The sequence below is a fragment of the Taurulus bubalis genome (genome assembly GCF_910589615.1).
Source record: "Taurulus bubalis genome assembly, chromosome: 20".
Classification (NCBI taxonomy): Eukaryota; Metazoa; Chordata; class Actinopteri; order Perciformes; family Cottidae; genus Taurulus; species Taurulus bubalis.
In genome coordinates this window covers 8,556,760-8,577,731 of record NC_136608.1, presented here as the reverse complement: position 1 = coordinate 8,577,731, position 20,972 = coordinate 8,556,760, and the positions used below count along the sequence as shown (strand labels likewise).

Below are 20,972 nucleotides of genomic sequence, written 5' to 3'. Positions count from 1 at the left end.
TCAAAAGTTTGAAGCACACCACGCAGTATGTGGCTTTGTGAGGTGATCCATGAGTGGCCTGGTGTATTCAAAGAGATTTGTTCCAAAACAAGACATTTTAGTCGAGCTACAGTCTCCTAAAAGTAACTGAGCACAGAATTGAGACAACTCATGGTCAACTCAAGGTCAGGTGAACTTTGACAGAAACAGAACATGTCTACATTATGGATATAGACATTTATATATCTAAATATTGCCAAACTTAAACTGCTTTAACTCAAGCGCTGCATTGTCCATTTTATTCCAGGGTACATGGACAACAAATGCGTCCCTGTGAAGTGTCCGTAAAACGTTAAATCCCCACAGATCTAAAAAGTCTTTGAAAACTTGCTTCATACAATCTTTTATCCAAACAAATTGATACAAAAGTAGAACTGTATATCTCCTCAAAGAAAAAGCTTATTTAAAGGCTTACTCCTTCCCACACAGGAGCTCTGGTGACATTAGGAAGGAGCGAGCTTAGACACTCAGCTAATTTGGGCAATGTTCGGGAACAATAGAAAGAGGGGCTTCACTGTGTCATCCGTCAATGACGCAAGGCTGTGGAATAATTTCTACTGGGAATTGATAGGACATGGTTCTTTTTGTCCGAGGGGCATTCTTTACAATAAGGTGGTGATGTCATGCTCGTCAAACCTGTCAAACCGTTTCCTCAAAGCATCCGTCTTCTCCATCCTCCCTAATAGTAATGGAGCGCTGGCTATCTCACAAGTTTTTTTCAACGTGGCTAAATGTATTAAGTTTGAGTATTTTTAAATAGAAAAGCTGCTTTAGTTCATATTTCATAATCAGCATAATGACTGTGTATGAAAATGAAAAGTGTTGCTCTTACTGACAAGAGCATTATCAGCCAACTCTGCAGTTCCCCTCAGCACTTAGCATCTTTTCGCTCATTGTTTTGGTTTTACTGCTCGTAACTTACTTACTTAAACTAATGTTTGGGTTCACTTTCACCGATCTCATCAACCTTGTTTCCAGACACAGTAGGCAGTGGGTGTTGGACTTCAATCTTTTTTCAGCTGACCAGAAACATAACTCTGAATCAATGCTAGTGAAGCTGTATGCGTGTAAAAGGCAACTCTTAGCTACTTTAACCACTTTGCCACCAACCATTTTATTATGTTGTGATATTATGTTTGTTTCCAAATAGCCACATTTTTATAATAATTACAAGAATACTTTGCATGTATTGTTGTTTTAAAATAATGTGATGTTTTGACAAAAAAACATGTGTGCGTGTATAAATAAGCTTTAGTCAGTGCAGACCACCCCCGCTAAGTTCTCTTCTGTAGATCTTGACTTAACTTTCTTCACCTTATGCAGCCCATCCCTCACGACGACAAGCATAAACAGACCACAGATGTTTCTACAACCAGTTTGCGGGGGTGTCATTAAATAAGTGACATTATTGCATGGTGGGAGCACAGTAAGCATCCTCATGTGGAGGGAAACTGTCAGTCCCCTCTTGGAGGCTGGTATAGGAACTTACTAAAAAGCAAACCGAGCATCTGCTATGGTGTTCATTTTAGCACCCAACTGTGGCACAGTCTGCAGCCTAACTCCCCTGAGGCTCTTACAACTGACAGATGGCAGCAAAGGAATCAGTCTATTTCCGTGTGCGCGCGCGTGTGTGTTTATGTGTCCGCCTGTGTGTGTGTGTGTGTGTGTGTGTACTGTGTTGTCTTCATGCACATATGTGCAAACAAATGTGTGTACTTGCGTTTGCATCCCTATGTTGTCTATTTGACAAATGGTCCCTGTGAAGCTGAAATGTCTGCTTTGATATGTGCCTGATTCTCTCCAGGTGTTAACAGAGTTAAAATGCCACCTCAGGAGTGCAGACTGAGCTGAAGCTTGGAGATAAACACCGCCGATCTGTGACTGAAAACAGATGTTTGGTTTGATGATTGTGAATTGTGAAGCCATGAACATTGCATATTTACGAAATGCTTTTGTGTCAAACAGCATGCAACAGAATATTATTATAGTATTTCGAAGGTTTGCACATTCGGGTGTAATGCTAAACTACACCAGCTTCTCCTAAATTGCAGGTGGACCATTTCAGCTTTTCAGATTTCACCAAGGAGGAACCACATTAGAAAAACTGCAAATGTTGTCTTTCAGCAGCGACCTAGAGCCATATCCATCAGCATTTTTTACTTACATAGCATCATTTGATGCCTTTCTTGCTCTTAGCATGGACCGGTCATTAAAAATGCATCTGTGTCAATTAACACATTAACTCTTTACAACACAAGACATTCAATCCTCTAGTATTTACCCATATGTGTGTGAGTGAAGCTGCAAAAATGTTCATCACAGGTGTTCGGCTTGTTGCCTTATTGAGGTTGTATGTGATCATTGAGTCTGAACGAGGCTAAGACACTAAACTGATTGCTAATGTTAAGGTCAATTTACTAGTCGTAGGGAATACTACACAGCCTGTGGAAACAATGTATAATATCATTTTAATTTGTCCATTACTTTGGCTTATGTCCAAATACCTTCACAACTAATGGCTAATTTCCCATCAGCCTCAGCTGTACTTTGTGTTTCGTGCTAATTAGCAAACGTTTACATGCTAAAATAATAAACAATATGCCTCCTAAATTGGCATGTTAGCTTCGTCACTACATGAGTAGGTTAGCATATTGATGATAACATTTGGCATTAGCAGTACAGTCTCAGTAAATGCCCAATACCTTCAAAAGGACACCACTTGTCCTCACGGAGGCATTGCCATATTTCATTTGTTGGATTTTGCAGAAACTTTAAAATACAACCATAATACTCACACATTACATTTATCAGCCCAAGCAGGGCATCACAACTGTTTGTTATCAGTGTCACAGACTCACACAAAGAAGGGGGACCATTGTTAAAGCTTACAATGTGACACGTTTGTTACAATTTGGCCCACGCACCCACGCAGGGAAGTCATCATTTAAACGGGGTTGACATATTTACTGCTGTGTTGTTTTTTCAGTGCAAATAACATTTTATGACTGACGGAGGATAAAATGTCTTGTTAAGATGGACAGTGTCTGCTGCGTACAGATGAGTGTCACAAAAGAAGATACACTGGATATGTGACCTTACTCAACAACACAACAGTGACAGTTTGTGTAAGAGCTGTTTTGACAATAGAGCCGGTCGCTGTGGCTGAATCTGAGCATGCAGCACCTCAAGCAATCCGTGAGCCTGACACCAGCCTCAGATGATGTGAGAGCCCGTGCGTGAAAACGATTTCATGTGCTGTAGCTTGCTGTCAGAGAGAAACGGCAAAATTCCCCAAAAGAATTTCCTTTAATCTGACAAAGGTCTATGCAACACACTCGGATACAGATGCATAGACAAAACGCAGACAGACACCACAGAAGGCCCATATTGCTGTACATCTGTTTCCACTTCAGATTCAGATGAAAACAATGTTGTTTGAGAAAGACATTTGAAGTTGACGTTTTCATGGCGGCTCACAAACAGACAGTCTTTCAGCATGAGAAGGGGGATTTGAACAGGATATTTTTGTTGGGTGTAGCTCAGCAACCATACTTTAATTCTACAGAGGTTTTTCTAAACTTTAACTTTTAGTTTTACTTTCATGTCGTCTCCTCCCTGTTGGAGAAGTCTTCCCTGTGAATAGGGAATGCATGATGAGTCCCACCATTATTCTGAGTGTGTGAAGAGGGATGAAGGAGATGATTTTGCCTCAAGGGCACTGAGTGATGCCACATCATTTTGTGGTGTCTGTCTTCTTTCCCTCTCCCAGTATCTATGTTGTGTTTTTTTTTCTTCTTCTTCTAGCAGCTTGTTTCCTTCCTCTCTCTGCTTCCCTCTTTCCAGCCTTTCCTTCCTGAAAGCACAGGTATCATATCCTCTTTCATAAAGCTGATATCCGCCCTTCACTGCATGGCCTCCTCCTATGACAGCTGATAGTGTGCTTCACTAATGGCTGAGGCCCTTCTTTCCTGTCTACACCAGATACCAGGTCAGCTTTTTAGCTGAGCAGATATTCAACAGTACAAATACATACATATTAGCCATTTAACATATAGGCTTACATTCTTATTGATCTTACTCTAGAAATTGAGATTGTTCAACATCATGGAGCTTCAAGAACATGGACAATTCCTTAACACAGTCTTCATTTCTTGACAATCGTTCCTTGGAATCTTCTGTCTAGAATGTTCTTTTTCACGTGTTCATATCAACAACTAAATATGTGTTTACCTACTTAGCATTAAAAGTGAAGCACTTCCAATGTAGCCCTTATCCTTTGTCTGTACCAGCAATGACATTTTCACTTCTATGAATGTTGAATAAATAAGGCAAATATATATTCTGAGTGACGACTCATTTGGCCAGTGTGCTTTTAACCTGATTGACTAGATAATTGTGAATACTGGAGAATGATTCTGAGAAATTAGAGACACAGAGTACCTTGTACTGCTTTATCCTCTTCAGTCATTAAAGATTGATTAAAATAGATCATGCATAGCAAAGTGATGAATGTCATATAAGCTCTGCAGGTTTCCCAAAGTCTACAGCCGTGCTGGGTGGCTCTGTGAGACTGTTCTTAGGCGCTACGGTGCTTTGAGCTAAATGCTATGGCAAAATGCTCACAGTGACAATGCTAACATGCGTCTATTTAGCAGGTATGATGTTTACCATGTTCACCTTCTAAATTGTGTGTGTGAGCATGCAAGTATACAGCTAAAATGCAGGTATTCTCTCACTAGATACTAGATGAATTAAAATGTTAACCGATACATTGTCTTGGAACCATGAATGCGTTTACAAGATTCAAGTGAAAAACGGAAGAAAAAAAGGGAAAACTGTGTCCTGTTGTTGACGCTAGATGCAAGGTTAGAAAAAGTAATTTGGGTTTAACCTCTGGGGACCATTGATCTCCCAAATGCCATGTCTCCACAACTTTTGAAGAAAGTGTGGAGACATGGCATTTGGGAGATCAATGGTCATTTGATCAATGAGACATTTCACTAAAAACCCAACATCTCAACCTGCTGGCACTATGGGAGAAGGCATTGGATCACTTAAGTACGTATAAAGTACCACCTGTGAAACATGAATATCTGTATAAAATGTCATGGTAATCCATCCAATAGTTGCTGTTGAGATATTTCAGTCATATCATTACTGCGGCTGAACAACTTAGGTAGAGATGTCCCCACTTTTATAAAAGAGAGAAAAATCATTTTGCGAAGTGAAATATCTAATCCAGATTTTAAAAGTACCCCAGCTGTTGAATGTGGCCTTGTACTTTCTGTTTACCAGTGCGCCTACAGAAGTCCAACAATTACATCTGTTGTGGCATGTTTTGTATGGACTGCCCATTTCCCAATTTCAGCAATCACACTGAATGAACATCCTCTAAACAAAAGCTGAAAAGCTATTTAATGTGATACAGGTTCCTGGCTCTGTAGACATACTGCTGTTAATCTTTAATTGGACTCAAAGAGGATTGAAAACATTTTCTCTGGCATCAACGATACCAAGCGTCAGGTCTGCCAGTACAAGAAAGAGAGGACGAGAGAGGATTTGCCGAAGCAGACTACGAGTGCAAATCTGGCACGGGGCTGGTGAGTCACAGAAAACCAAGCCACACAATAGCACAACCTGCCTGTTGTCATTTCTGAATTTGGACAGCACTGTCAGTTACTGGGTATCTCGGGAATATTTGAACAATTAAGTTCCCAATTTAGCCAATGGACAGGAAAAACCTTTTTTGTGAGAGTATACAATGCTCAGTAAGCAATCAATTCCCCCTCAGTGCCACACAATACAGCTAAAATGGTTTCCTTTAGCCTCAAGGTGCACATTCTTTTTGTCCACTAATAGTGAGAGTGCTCCTACATCAACTATCAGCCTGACAAGTACCACCACCAGACAGAAGGATATGTGCAGTGAGCTATTCTTCACAGGGTAAACAGGGTCATAAACTATCCATAGAAGAGGCAATTACTTCCTGATCTGACACCACAACCCATTTCAGCCAATCGAACAGCGGGAGGGGCCTCCAACCGTGCTCCTTCAGGCTGCTAACCAGGTTAGCTGTGCTGCTAACACAGGCCAGCTCTGCCACGCCAAATTGGTCCGGGAGATTTAGTGTGGCTCTTTCCCAACCCCGGGAGCCATCTGATGTCGCTCCATAGGCTAGTCCGTTCTGTGGGACCAGCAGGAGTGTGGCTAACAAGCTAGCAAGCCAGGGGGCCCTGCCAAATGTGTGTGATTTATGGGCCAGCGCAAAGGCTAATGCAGGCTGCTTTGCATATGTCCTGGTTTGGCTCTTCGTTTTTAGCTCTCCCACCTTTGGTGCTTATAGTATTCATATAATTGACATTAGTGCTGCAACACAGCTGCAAAATGTGTTCTCTATTTAAATGTGCTGTTGTGCAAAAAAAAGAAGAGAAAACAGAGAATGGAAAAGAGTTTAGAGGACACAAAAAGCAATGCAATGGGTCCATGTGAGAGGTGGGAAATCGCACAGGATTTACCTGCTTTGAGCACCAAGGGATCCAGCTCTATTATTAAATCCATTTATGTGCTCCCACCATCACAGGTCCAACCTGACATCCACAGAGCGTCTTCTGATCAAATGGAAAGCAGCAAAGGGAATACCTAATACATAAATAATCAGCTGCATTCCACTGCATCATGGGAGTTTATCCACTGTACCTGACACCTGGGATTAGTATCTGCTGTCAGAAACAGAGTGAGTTTATCAAGCAAGAATAGGGTAAGTACTTAATATGTAGAATGGCCTATATACAGCATCATTTTTCATTTATTTTAATTTGAATGTTTTATCACAGCTTGTTGAATCAAATTTTTTTGGACAGCTTTGTCTGCGAAAAAAAACATATTTCATAACCATAACCATTATTTTTAACCAGTAGTAATCAGCTGTCAAATAAATGAAGTATAGAAGAAAAACAACTTTTGAAAAATAGCATGAATGTAAATACTAGTATAGTACACGTGTGTCAAAACTATAAGAACAGTGCCCTAAGATGTCATGTGCTGCTCCTGTCCAGCTCTAGAGTTTGCACATCTACACAGTGTGCTGCATCCCACTGTATGAGCGAAGAGTCACCATTCACTGTGATGATGCATTTTATTTTGACAGTCCACATCCCAGAATTGTGTTTGCATATGCATCCTTGATCAGGCAGGTTGACCAAATCACCTTTCTTATTTACAGTAATGGCCCGAGGGAGTGAGATGCTTCCTGCACATATCTTACACACCATCAGTCAGACCCACCACGAATAAATCCACCCTCATGAAGCGAGTTATTTCCAGCATTACATGTCTTGCATGCACACAGTCCTTTGTGATACTGGCTGTTTTATGTCCACTATCACAAGTTACTTGCCTTGCTCAGGGGTACCTCTGGAGAGGTGCTTTTTAATCATATGCTTGAGATTTTTTTTGGCATATGCCTGATAAGGAGTTCCCTTCACCATGAATTTGTCAAAATCAGTGGCAAAACAAACACACTGTGAATGTTTCTGAGATGCAACGTTTAGGAAAACATAAAGAAAAAACAAACATTTCATCCTATACAAAAGGCACTGCTATTTGGAGGACTCACCTCTCTGCAACTGCTATGATTGTTTGTAAATGACGGCAACATTTCAGCCTCACATGGGATTTTGTGTTGTCTAGGTATTTGTTTGACATAAAGGATGTAAAATGGGAGAGTTGCAGGTAATGGAGGTGGAACAGTAGAGAAAAAAGCCCGCCAAACAGGGACTACTGTACAGTATTCGAGCAAGCTCCATTTAACGCACAAACAAATGCACACGTACTGTACGTATATAAAAAGCTCTTTCCTCTATCTTTCTGAAACAAGGTCATAGAAAATGATGGATATGCTGTCCACACTTTACAGGTAACGAGCGATAGAGTAACTTTAGAGTGGAAAAAACGTGATTGTAGATATTGTCGTGAAACAAAGGATAGCATAAAGAAAATAAAAACTTTGATTCTTAATAAGCACATTTTTGCAGTTTTGCAAACCTGAACATAAGGAAACTATCGATGATAAAATGGGTATGTGACACTTCAGATTAGAAATAAATAAACACCATATTGGATATGTGATTAGACCAAATGATACTGGAAACAGTGGTTAAAGGGATGTGGATATACTGCCATCTGCTGATAGAAATCACACATCAGATCCCCTTTTGCTGGTTCTGAGAGGGCTCGAAAAGTCAAGAGGAGAACAAAAGAAAAATGAATTTCCATCTTCACTAAATCTTGAACTAAACACTAAGAGTGATTATCAAAGATTCAGGGAAAAGCAATATAAAAAAAAGGAATATATAATGATGTATTTAAACCTCCTGATCTCTAAATTCTGCTTTAGAGAAATAGCAATAAAGGTGGAGTCATTATTTTCATACAAATAGGAACAATTGATGGTCATTCTTCAGAGATCAGAGATGGACAAGCCCACTGTGTTGATAGGAACATTTTGTAAATGTCTGGTCAAAAATGGACTAAAACCATTGAGACAATATAGATTGTTGTACTATGTTTAATAGTAGCCTGACATAAAGGAAATTAGCATACATTTATGTGATACATAGCAATGTCTGTCCAACACCAGCTTTATGGTTCATTCCAAAATTACATTTTCACTGTCAGAAATCATCATTCTTCTCAAAGGGAAGTTGTCATTAAAGTGATATGGCTTTCATTGACGACAACTAAAATGAACATTGGATAAGCATCCTCTAAACCAATCACACAGCACCATGAAAAAAACAATTAATGTTAAAAGTTGAACAAAAGTATAAATGCGTAATGCACTGTATGTGCTCAAAGAAATAAAATTGATAAGTGACATGTTAAAAGCCACACAGTCCTTCTCTGCTCATTCCGAACCAAATAAAATGATTATACAGTTCTTTACATGTTATTAATTGCTCGACCATCTGAGAGATTTATAGTGCTAGTTGTAAATAACATTTCCCCCATTTTATAGTTGAATATAGAAGAGGAACAGGACATATTGTATAACTGATAGAAGTGTTCTATTGAGAATGTTTGTATTTCTATCTGAACAAAGTGTTTGGAGAACGTAGTCATATCACCCAACAGCAAGCATGTGTTCAGGCTTCAGATTGAACCGATGCATGAGTCCTATTCAGCAGACCTAAAAAGTGTCGGGACCAACACCCAATGAGAGAAACAACTTCCTATGTTGTGTTGCAACACAAAAGATGCATAATGTAGGATCTTGACGAACGACTCTCAGTGCGAAGAGTGTTTGGAGGTGAATACTGGATCTCTTCTATCCACAAATTGACGTCCGGTAGTCTATTATTTACATGTCACTTGTGACAGCGCTTACATTTCCAATCCCACAAGGCACAGTGCCAGCAGCAGCAAAGATACCAGGCTCAGAGTCGGCGTGATCATCGATGCTTTACCTGAGGAAGCAGAAACACTATGAGACAAATAGGCCAAGAGAACAAAGCATATTTATATGTTTATATTTTAGCTCTTACCCTGAATGCTAATCTTCCTGACTGGACCGTCCCCTCCTTCATAACGACCGCGTACCATCAGCTCATAGTCTCCAAACTGAGGCATGGGGAAGTCCATGAAGTGCCAGCCAGTGATGTAGACTTCCCCATAGATGTAGCCTGTCTTTCTGAACATGACCTTGAAGACAAAACACACAACAGTTGTTATTCAATGTAGACCTTGGAATTAGTCTGAGAGATAATGAAAAAGAAAAGTATTTGGCTTGATAGATAGTAACTTTGCAAAGCACACCCACCTTGTAGTACAGTGGGAAGGAAATATTGCCAAACCAGTCATACTGGATATGATCCCACCACACATACATCCACTGTCCTGTCCAGGTAACATAACGCCACATCCGGGGAGGATCTGGTGGGGCTGTTAACAAAAACAAAAGATTTATCAACACCACATCTATACAACTCTTACTATAGGTGTTTATTGTCCCTAGATTGCGAATACTCAGTCTTACGTGGTCTCTTTGTGAACATCTCACAGTGTTCACCAGGGGGTCCAAGGCCGGCTCCATTGAAGGCACGGACCTCAATGAGGTAGTGAGAGTCTGGCAGCATGTTCTCCAACCTCGTCTGGTTGGTTGCGGCTGAAACAAATATACGATGTGCTCCCGGCTCCGGATCATCGTACTTTCTCCAGTATTTCACCTGGTTAGCAAGAAACAAGATTTGTTTTTTTATTACATGTTGATTGCACATCCCATGTCATATTGTTTGCCTATTTATCACTATATGCACACAAAAAAAGATTTTATATAAAAATCCAAATATTGAATATTCCTGTAAAACCAACAAAACAAAATATGACGTGTGCTAGCACCAACCAATTTCAACCATTAATAATGATGTTTACTTCCATGCATACTGAGGGCAGAATAATCTGCCATTAAATAAATAGGCCACACTCACTCATTTAACACTGGATCAGACCAAAAATAATTGTTTTGGTTCTGAGTGACAAGCTATTACGTCTTTGCCTAAGCCTTAATAAATTGCATTATTGATATTGTATTGTTAATTACTTCATTATCTCCAGTTAATGCATGGAACGTATACAGTAAACGCTCTGTACCTGGTATCCCTCAATGTATTGCTGCAGGCCTGTACCAGTGTCGACCACAGGCAACCACCAGACCAGGGCTTCAGTGGAGGACACCGGCCTGGCATAGACGTCTGTTGGAGACTCTATCGGTACTGAAGTTGGACAAACGGATGAGAAAAGAAAATATGTTCGTCAACTGTCTACTTTTACCAGTCACCATTTTATTTCTCTAAAGGATTTGAAGAACCATAAACTGAAACCAAACCAAAAACAAACAAAGTCCTCACCATCTCTTGGGTAGTAGATGACACTGGTGAGGCTGAATGGGCCGCTTCCTTTCACATTAAACGACTTGATCTTCACCTGAAACTCTCTGACCTGGAAATCTTCATCAGTGGGAATGAAGAAGGATTCCCTGTGAACGTAGCGCCTCGTCTCGGGGTCTGAAATGGTCTCGAACCACCAGTCGTAAGCATCATGAGGCTTGAATGCCACAATGTAGCCAAACTTTTTCCCATAGAAATACCAAGGCTCCACAGGCTAAGGGGTCAGGGGTGGAAAGAGAAACCGCTTTGATTCAGTAAACGTGTGAAAGTATGTTTGGTATGTGATTAAGTCACATGAACTGAGGGCTTACTTACAGTCCATGTGATGACGATCTCGCCATTTCTACCTCCATAACCTGCCACATCAGTGGGAGAAACCACTGGATCTGAGTAGAAAAAAGGTCAGTAAGGTTTTGTTGTACCCCAACACCTGTATTGAGTAACACATGTCCGGTATTAGTATTCTCTCCTTACCAGCATCCCAGGTTTTGATCTTGAGGGAGGGGATGCTGGCCTCTCCTGAGCCATACTCGTTGGTGGCGATGATCCTGAACTGATACTCCATCCAGGGGTACAGGTCTGTCACTTCCACCCTGTCCACATTGCCGTCAAGAAAGGTTGGAGCTGAAGGAGACACGAATGGCGTTTCAAACCCAATCATGCTAGATTTGCTCTCTCTTGTTTCGGTGTAAGTGCATTTTACTTGCAGGTTGAAGCGATCAGATCGCATTAGGTCAGAATGCTGGATTCAGAGCGAGTAGGCCCTCTACTGGCAGGGAGCAGTACTCACTGGTGCTGGCGTCCTTCCAGTCATCTTCATTCAGGGCCCAGTTGTGTCTTGTCTGAATAGTGTAGGAGAGAATGGGGCTGTTGTGATCCGCTCCTTTAGTCCACAAGAGCTTCACCCATGTGTCTCCAATCTCTTCCACCCGGATCACACCAGGAGGCCCAGGAACACCTGGGTCAGGGAGGAGAGGCACATGGAGAGAAGATATATGTTGATAGTCAGCGACTTCTTCTGTGCTGCCGTTATTCAGGATAAGAATATCTACAAAACAACTCAAATGTAATAAAAAATAAAAAATAAGCTCTGCCTCCATGATCTTGAGGCGAAACATGCTGGGACTGACCTACAACCTTGAGGTCAGCGTATGCAGTGTCGCTGTCCACCACTGTCTGAGTGACGCAGGTGTAGCGACCTTCGTGCCAAATCTGGACATTCTTTATTCTCAGATCACCGCTTCCATCTTCACTCTGAACAACAGGAAGTGAAAACAATGAGATTAAAACGAGGAAGGGAAAAAGTAAAGGCTGGAGACAGAACTATATATGTTATTGGCTGACAATCCCAGTAAGGTGTCAAGTGACCAATTGTGAGTGTACAATGTTAAAGGAGGCGAGGAGGAAACATCACCCTACCATGACACGTTCATAGTGTTGCCACTCAGAGTCGAAGTCGATGTCCCTGAAGTCTATGGCCCAGATGAATGTGATGTCCAGCATGGGGTCGTACGAGGCGGCGCACCTCAGAATCACCTCATCGCCGACCTTTACCTCAGTGTCTTCAGGTGGTTCTGTGATGCTGGTAGCCTCTATGGAAAGGAACCAAGTTCATTGTGAACATTTACTTTGTTTAAATATGTGCACATGTAAAATATACAAATGTACACGGACCTGTGATGGTGAGATAGCCAGAGCTGTTGGCCTTTCCTCTGTCATTCTCAGCAAAGCAGGAGTACACACCCTCATCGTTGTTGGTGGCATTGAGGATCTCCAGACTCCCATCAAACATGATGGAAATGCTAAAAGTGAACACAATTAATGTAAGCTGCTTGACAGTGGGTGGGTTTGGTGCACCGTGTGATGCTAATGTCGACTGACCGTGAATTGTTATAGAGGAGCTCTTTGCCCTTTGTCCAGGTGTACCGCGGCCTAGGAGCAGCTCGGGGTTTACAATCGATCACCACGCGGCCATCTTTAGCCCCAAGAAGCTGCTTCCTCACAGGGTTGAACTCGAATGTAGGAGCACAGGCTGAAGGGAGATTATAAAGTGTGAATTCCTAATTAGTCATAATCCCAAATGTCATGATAACTTCCTGAAGAAGGGATTTATATTATTGTGCACCCAGAATTTATTTGTTTTAACAACACATATTATTGAAAATGTTCCCAACACAATTGTGCTTTGTAATATTCAATAAGTCAATGAGAGCATTGTTTCTTGAGAGGTCTCACCAATGACTCGCAGCTCAGCATTGGCGTATTTGATGCCCCAGTAGTTCTCAGCAATACATTGGTACATTCCTGAGTCGTCAAAGGTGAGACTGGAAAACTTCAACTCCCCCTTCCCATACTGGACAAACACACACATCCCAAATGCTCAGTTGATTGCATGTACTGCACAATTTCTTTAAAAGGCAGGAGACAAAAGATGTGACTTTCATTTCATTTATTTATTTTTACCATGTATCCATCTTTGTACCAGCGGATGAAAGGGAAGGGCTTCCCTGATGCCACACAGCGCATGGTGTGCTCTGAGCCGATGTCGATCTGAGTGTTGTTGATTGTTTCTGCCCACTCTGGAGCAGCTGAGCAAACAGAACAGGCAAAACTAAAATGATTACTTGCAACACAATATTCCAATGTATGCACCACAAACCTGCCACTCGTTGCCTATCTGCAAAAAGACCTACACCACTGATGGATTCAACCGTAATAATTAATCTCTCCACTAAGTCTACATTGTAGACTAAATGCTACGATCTACTGCTGGCAAAGGACACTCCAATGACATCACTTACACTCCACATACAGCCAGGCCTTGTGCCAGTCCTTTCCTTTTGTGTTGATGGCTTCACACTCATATCCTCCCACATCTTCGTACTGTACGTTGTACAGATGAAGCACAGCTCCGGATTCACTGATCTCATGATTTGGTGGGAGGTCTGTGTGGTCCACCTTCCTCCAAACAATATGAGGGATAGGGCTGAAAAGACACAAAGAGACTAAACCAGTGCCTTTGTGACAGCATGTATCTGATGTACCTCATCAGTACACTGAGCAAACACAAAAACGAAGACGTACTTTCCCAGAGCAAAGCACTCCAAAGTAATATTAGAAGCCAGCATGGCAGTAGTATCTGGGAACTTCACCCTGATGTCTGCTGGGTATTTTTTCTCCTCACCTGAGGCAAAGAAAGTCAATTATATCCAGACTCGTCAACATACAATTCTGTACATATATGAATAATATATGTTTCCCCAGCTATTGTCTGCTAACCATCATCAGGGGGTAAGGGGATGAGGGGGATGAACTTGGAGAAGACGCTCTTCCCGGTGACGGGGCTCGAGACGAAGCAGGAGTAGTTTCCTGCATCCTGAGCTTCCACTTTGGAGATGTACAGGTTACCCGTCTTCTGGGAGACAAACCGGCGGTGATCTGTGTACAGGAAAACTGGGAACTCGTTGAAGATCCAGCGGTAGGTCACCTCCTCTGTAAAGGGAAAGACAATTGAACAAGTTGTCATTGTTATCTTCACAAGACTGGCTTTAGTAATGGAGACAGAAAGACCTCTACGTACGTGGCCAGACTTTTGGAGGGGCACACAGCAGAACAGCCCCCTGCCCTTCTTTGACATACACTGGGTCTCTTTCCTCTTGAGGAAACTCCTCCACAACTTCACGATGAGAGATAAAGAGAAGAAAAAAAGAATGAATGGGAATTATAAATGATGAAAACAAAAGATCTATCATCCTTGTGTCTACAGATATGAGTACTACTGGCATGCCGCCCCAGCTGGGATCACATGCTCACATCCAAACTTGACCCTGGCCTCCTTGCTGATGACGGTGCCATAGATGTTCCTGGCCACGCAGACGTACGTCCCAGAGTGTTTCTTCTGTCTGGGGTTCGAAATAACCAGGTTCCCCCCAACGAGGCTGTAGTACTCGTCTGGCTGCTCCATCAGTTTGATTTCCCAGTTATCACGGCGCCACCTAGCGGTGATACAAGACAATTGTATGCATTATCAACCCACACCATGTCATAACCACATAACATACACTACCTCTGGTATGAACACTGTATTGTTTCTGGTATGTATGCTGGATATAAATCTTCTGTAGTGTTACCTGTATGAAGCCGGTGGGTTCGCTCGTGCCCTGCAGTTCATGGAGATTCTCCCATCTGGTGAGTCTTCAGTGTAGACAACGTCCACTGGCTCCTCCTCAAAGATGGGGCCATATCCAGTAGCATCATCTGACAAATTGTACATAGCAATTAGCTGATGTACTCATTTCACATCACTGACAATTTGTAGTGACATATTTAGTGACTCTTGGACAACAATTCACGAGGAACTCACCTCCAAAGATTCTAGGCTCGCCAAATAGCACCGCCACTGCAAGGCAGAAAACAGGGTCCTGTCAGCTAATGGTGTGCAGGGTTTACACTTGACTAAATTGAAGTGGGTAAATGGATTATCTGCAGGAAATTAACGGGCCTCTTACCTGTGAGGGAGACTGAGGAGGAGAGGGCCAGGAGCAGTAAAGCAGCGGAAGCCATGACTGTCAACAAATTGACTTATTGCAGCCACGTGATTTAGGTGGACGGCCAAAGGGACACAAGCAAGACGTCGGTGAACAGGACATGAACTGGAGAGGGCTGAATAAGAGACAAAAACAAAAGAGGAAGTCAGAAACAGAATCACTGATATTCTTTTTATAACAATAACGATCTTCCCTCATTGTGTATTATTAAAACATGGATGTGGCTCTCAAGATATAATACCAGACTGCATGACTTTTCCACAGCAGAAACAGGGTGCAAAACTAGCTGGAATTCTCCTAGTACATACTTAAATAATTCAGGATGTAAATGACCCAGCAGAACACTGCAAATAGCCATGAGGGGTGCATGCATATCCACAAGGGCATGCACCTGCATAGCCACACTGGCCTCTAATGTGTGTGTGTGTGTGTGTGTGTGTGTGTGTGTGTGTGTGTGTGTGTGTGTGTGTGTGTGTGTGTGTGTGTGTGTGTGTCCTGCTGACACACACTGACACACACGGGCCGTCGAGGAACTAACACAAGGTAACACTGCAGCACCTAGACAGTTCCTGCTGCGCCGTCACACATGCTTACACATCACTTCTGCAGCATGAAATAGCAGCTCTGCTGTGAGTAACTGCAGTGTTTCGACTCTCACTGTCAGACAGGACTTACTGGGATTGACAGAGATATTAAAAGAGAGAAACGGTTGGAGGAGGATCATAGATTGATGAAGATGACCAGGATGGTATGAAGTGGGGGGAGGGTTGATCCTTGTCCTGTGTTCACCCGTAAAGCTCCCAATGGAGAACCTAACGTTTTTAAATCATGTTACACTAGAGAACACACTGCAGCATTAAACAATTAATTCGTCAAAGTTATTACAAAATACATTTGTGAATGCTGTTTTTGACCTAGCAGTAATCAATGGCCTCAAGTGACCTTACATAAAAATGACTCCAATGAACTTCCACACAGTCAGATGAACAGAGTACATGTGTTTTCAGTTAACTCGTTGGGAAAAATATTGTGACCGATCGCCAACATCTGACAACAAACGCCTGTATAGTTAGCTAGCAGCTAGGCAGTCTTACAGTTGGTTGCTGAGTCATTCTGGATGTGAGAAGGAGAATAAGAGGCACCGATGAAAAAGGGCCAAGCTGCCACCGGAGAGAGAAAGAGAAAGAGAGAGAGAGAGAGAGAGAGGCACACAAATTACAGCCCATCCACATGCAGAGACTGCAGCACTGACTCCTGGTGGGCTCTCCTGATGACTCAACACTAATATCACAACAGTACTGGCAGCATCTACCTTGCATTTTCACAGCGTTTTGTCTTCATACGGTTCATCTTTCAGATGGACTAAGAGCAGCAAGAACCCAAAGAAGGATCGTATCGCATCCCAGGTCCAACAAATTCAAAAAACATCTGACTTTAGTGCACAAGCTGCAAAGACACGTTCACATACGGCTTTGTGCATTATTGCAGCAATCTGTTCCACCACTAATTCTGATCAATTCGTCAGAGTGTGTTTTCATGCGTTTCCCCTGGCGATAATCCCATCACAGATCCTCTTTGGACAGACCAAAGCGAAATTTAGGTCAGCACATGTATTAAAGCCAAGTGTCTTAGTGACTGCCTGAATGACCATGTTTGCTGTGTGTTTTAGGGCTGCAAAATCACATTGAAAGGCATGTTTGAAATCAACAAGAGGCGCTTTTAATCTTGTGTTTCCTGGGTTGATTCATTCTGATCGAATTCTATTGATGTGTTTATAAGATGGCTCTGGATCAGGATTGTGCGTCACAAGACCTGTAATATTTCAAAATAAAGGCCAGACATGGCCTCATGTTGAAGATGTGAGGGGAGATTACCCCTGACATCTAGACAGTGAGATGTCACTTGGACTTGGACATTTTGCATTTTTTTCTGTTTAAGTCCAGGGCACAGGAGAAAGAAGTACTTTGAATTATATATATATATATATATATATATATATATATATATATATATATATATATATATATATATATATATATATATATATATATACTGTGTATCATAATTTGTAATATTTAACTAACTTGACTTGATAATAAATTCAGTGTTATAGAGTCAATATGTTATGGCAGTACAGTATCCTCAATACAATCCTAAAATACTGTTGTAAGGGAGTGGCCCGTCACCCTCTGCCCTCTAACAAACTCAGCCATGGTGCATCCCGCTTACTGCGCCCTTGACGCATGCAGTATTTGACACTTTCACCTTGCGTCTCCTGCGTCCACCGAGCACTTTCTTATAAACTGCAGACTGAGAAGCTAAAACAACCTTTTATCAAACAGTGCTCACTTCGTCGCAGTCATTCCAGAAAGCGCCAGCCTCTAAAAGTAACTGCGCAGCGCCTTACATCACTTCACTCCGATGACGACTGAGCGGCACCGGTAATTCACTGCTCTGCATTGCGGTACTCCTTGGCCGGTCCACAGCACCACAGCGCCGAACACATCTTAGCTTATCCTCACTCAGTCTAGACAAACGAGCCAGTTAGGTCATGCACACACACACACACACACACACACACACACACACACACACACACACGCACGCACACACTCGCATGTGCTGTCGTTCTTACCTTTGAGGCAGAAAGGGTAATTTCAGAAACCTGTCCGCGTGGCGCACCAGGACCCGAACCGCATCGTCCCACAGCCCACCCGCCGGAGCGTCCCGTCCATCTGAACTTTTCTATTGGAGGAAAGCGGCTGAGTGACGCCTCTGGGTGGCAGCGAGGATTGGTCCATGAGAGAGGGAGGATGAGAGGGATGTGGGCATCACTGCGCATCCCAGACAACGAAATAAAGTCGTCAATGAAATGATTTAAAGTGGCCGTTTTTAATAAACCAGTGAACTGCATAACATATTATTGGGTTACTTCAATTTGAAAACACAAATACATGGTCACAATTGTCCATGGAGCCTATATATTATTCCCATATAACGCCATGTGCTGTGCATCATACATGACCCTTAATCAATAATTAATTGAAGATTCCAGACACTAGTTGTATGAGTGAATGAAATGTGATTTAATCCTCTTCATAATTTGGATAAACTCCACCTTTGCACTGGACTAATATAAACTTATGAATATATTACACATAATCATTATTTATCTTTGACCTTTTAAACGTAGTCTTAGTTGACTCTTATTCCAATTATTTACTGCACATGAATGAGCAAGTGAGAAAATAAATACATTTTGGTTTTGCATCTTTTCATTGGGTTTCCTTTTTGGAAAAAAAATCAATTGTAAAACAACAAACCAGCTCTTCCATGAGAATAAAAAGAACGATGCCACAGCGCATGTGCACATCACCAGATGTATGTTAATCCTCCAAGGATTAATTTGTGGCGCTTTATCTTTGTGGGGGGATTTGACAGATAAAACAAACATAATGTTCATACACTAGGTGGAGCTAAACACACACACACACACACACACACACACACACACACACACACACACACACACACACACACACACACACATTTTACATGTTGCACTGAATGCAGTACCACACAAAGAAAAAAACAGAACTGATTTGAAATCCTGAAACCAACATTTATTTCATTTTTTTTTTTACTTCATTTGAAATACAAAATATTTTTGCAATATTATATTGTAGAGTAAACCATTTTCGACAGCCTTTCATGCTTCTCATTTAGCTTCAACATTAACCAGAATGTCATATTATATCATATCATATACTGTATATCCTACTGTATGTTCACCAGTCACTAACATTGTTTCAAGGGTTTTCACACTAATTTGCCGTTCGCTTCTCCGTCCATGCCGGCCCTCCTTCTGTATGCTCCACATTGTTTTGTTTTTGTAGGTGCCCACTCTTAAAAAGGATGCGTCAGTTTTATCGGATGTCTTCCAGTTCTACTTCCACATGTAGTCGTAAACTAGTTGCACAGATGTGTTTGAAATGACATCCTGTTTAAGTGTGTGCCTTTTTTATAAAAAATACAGAAAAGGTGCATGGACTGTCAGAGACAGAAACAATACAGGTGTCACAAGAGCTCAGTCACAAGTTAAATAATCTCCTTTGATACCTGATAGGCTAAACATTTGAGCTAGCAAATTCACCTGACAAGTTCAAGAAAATTGAAGAAAATAAAAATAAGTTCACAGCAAATAAAAGAGTGAAAACTGTAAAGAGTTTCATCCCAACCAACGCCCTCCTACCCATAATGCAGTGGGGCCAATTGAGGTCAAGCTCTCACCTTTGACCTAAAAGAAGTCTGCTCTCAAGTCAAGCCATTATTTACAAAATACGACAAAAATATCTACATGTGGAAAGCTGACACATCGCGACGTAAAAAACTTGATGCAAGTTATGATAAACCTAAGACGTGGAAATGTTCTCTGAAAAAAAAAAAAAGCTCTTGTACCTCCCGTTCAGGGAAGACACACACACCAGAACTAAAGACCGTTATCCATGGAAAAGCGATATTATACATCACGCACGCTGTAACACAGTAGCATGCATGTGCTGCACACACACACACACACACACACACAGACACACACACACACTTGTGCACCCAGACAGTCACACACAAGCTTCATTCATTTACAGGAATAAAAAAACTCACTGAGTGCTGCGCTCAGAACGAGACAACGTACACAGATATAAGGTTAAATGCATAAACCAAAGTCACCAGTGTGTTTACCATTTGCAGTGAAACAAGCTATATTTTCATTCACATAAACGGATACACTTGTTTCCACATTCAGTATCATTACGCAATTTTCCGACCCCTTCTTTTCTAAGTGCTACCAGTGACAGTGAGTCTCGTTCGGACAGTAGTCTGGACCAGATGGTGAGTCTGGCTCCCGTTGGCAGTTACCTGGTGAGTAGGTTGGCAGTAGTTTGGTGCTGCTGGAGCTGGGGTTTCCACCTCAAGATGAATGTTAGGAGGAGAATGTTTGACATGAATACATAAGGACAGTGTCCATGCTCTGACCTCACGTTTTCCTACACATTTTTATATTCCACACATTTGCTGTAACTCCTACTGGGTGGTTTAATCTGTCGGTGTGTTTGAATACCGTACGGGCTGATGATAACTAGGTGTATGATTGTCAATAAGGCCATAACAATCCAATGCTGAAAATTAGTCCTCACAACCAATACCAGTCTACATGCGTGAAAAAGGTCTTTTTTTTAAATTCACTTTTTAAATAGCTTTCACGCCTGTGTAGGAACCATGGACCCCCAAAATGAGACTCAAAGAGGCTATTTTAAGTTAGTATGCCCATATGAATGCTTCAGAAACTGAGAGCACACAAGATAAAGCTGTAATGTGCCCGTATGAACACATTATAAAACTGAGTTTTTCCCCAGTTGTCTTTTGAGTAACATGGGGTGGTAGA

General features: G+C 41.8%; 1 protein-coding gene across 1 annotated transcript; it reads right to left on the bottom strand.

Annotated features, from left to right (window-relative positions):
* Positions 1-8,587: 8,587 nt before the first annotated feature.
* On the bottom strand, positions 8,588-15,545 carry cntn1b (contactin 1b; the record flags this gene model as incomplete). The annotated part of the gene is made up of 23 exons (XM_079236113.1): positions 8,588-9,503; positions 9,582-9,738; positions 9,857-9,978; positions 10,073-10,262; positions 10,687-10,808; positions 10,944-11,196; positions 11,298-11,368; positions 11,457-11,606; positions 11,773-11,940; positions 12,113-12,236; positions 12,402-12,574; positions 12,657-12,784; positions 12,864-13,014; positions 13,218-13,335; positions 13,446-13,570; positions 13,784-13,968; positions 14,067-14,166; positions 14,262-14,474; positions 14,563-14,658; positions 14,796-14,977; positions 15,113-15,239; positions 15,346-15,381; positions 15,491-15,545. 23 exons carry the CDS (start codon positions 15,543-15,545, stop codon positions 9,421-9,423), a joined length of 3,129 nt encoding a protein of 1,042 aa, XP_079092239.1. The 3' UTR covers positions 8,588-9,420.
* Between the last annotated feature and the right edge of the window lie 5,427 nt (positions 15,546-20,972).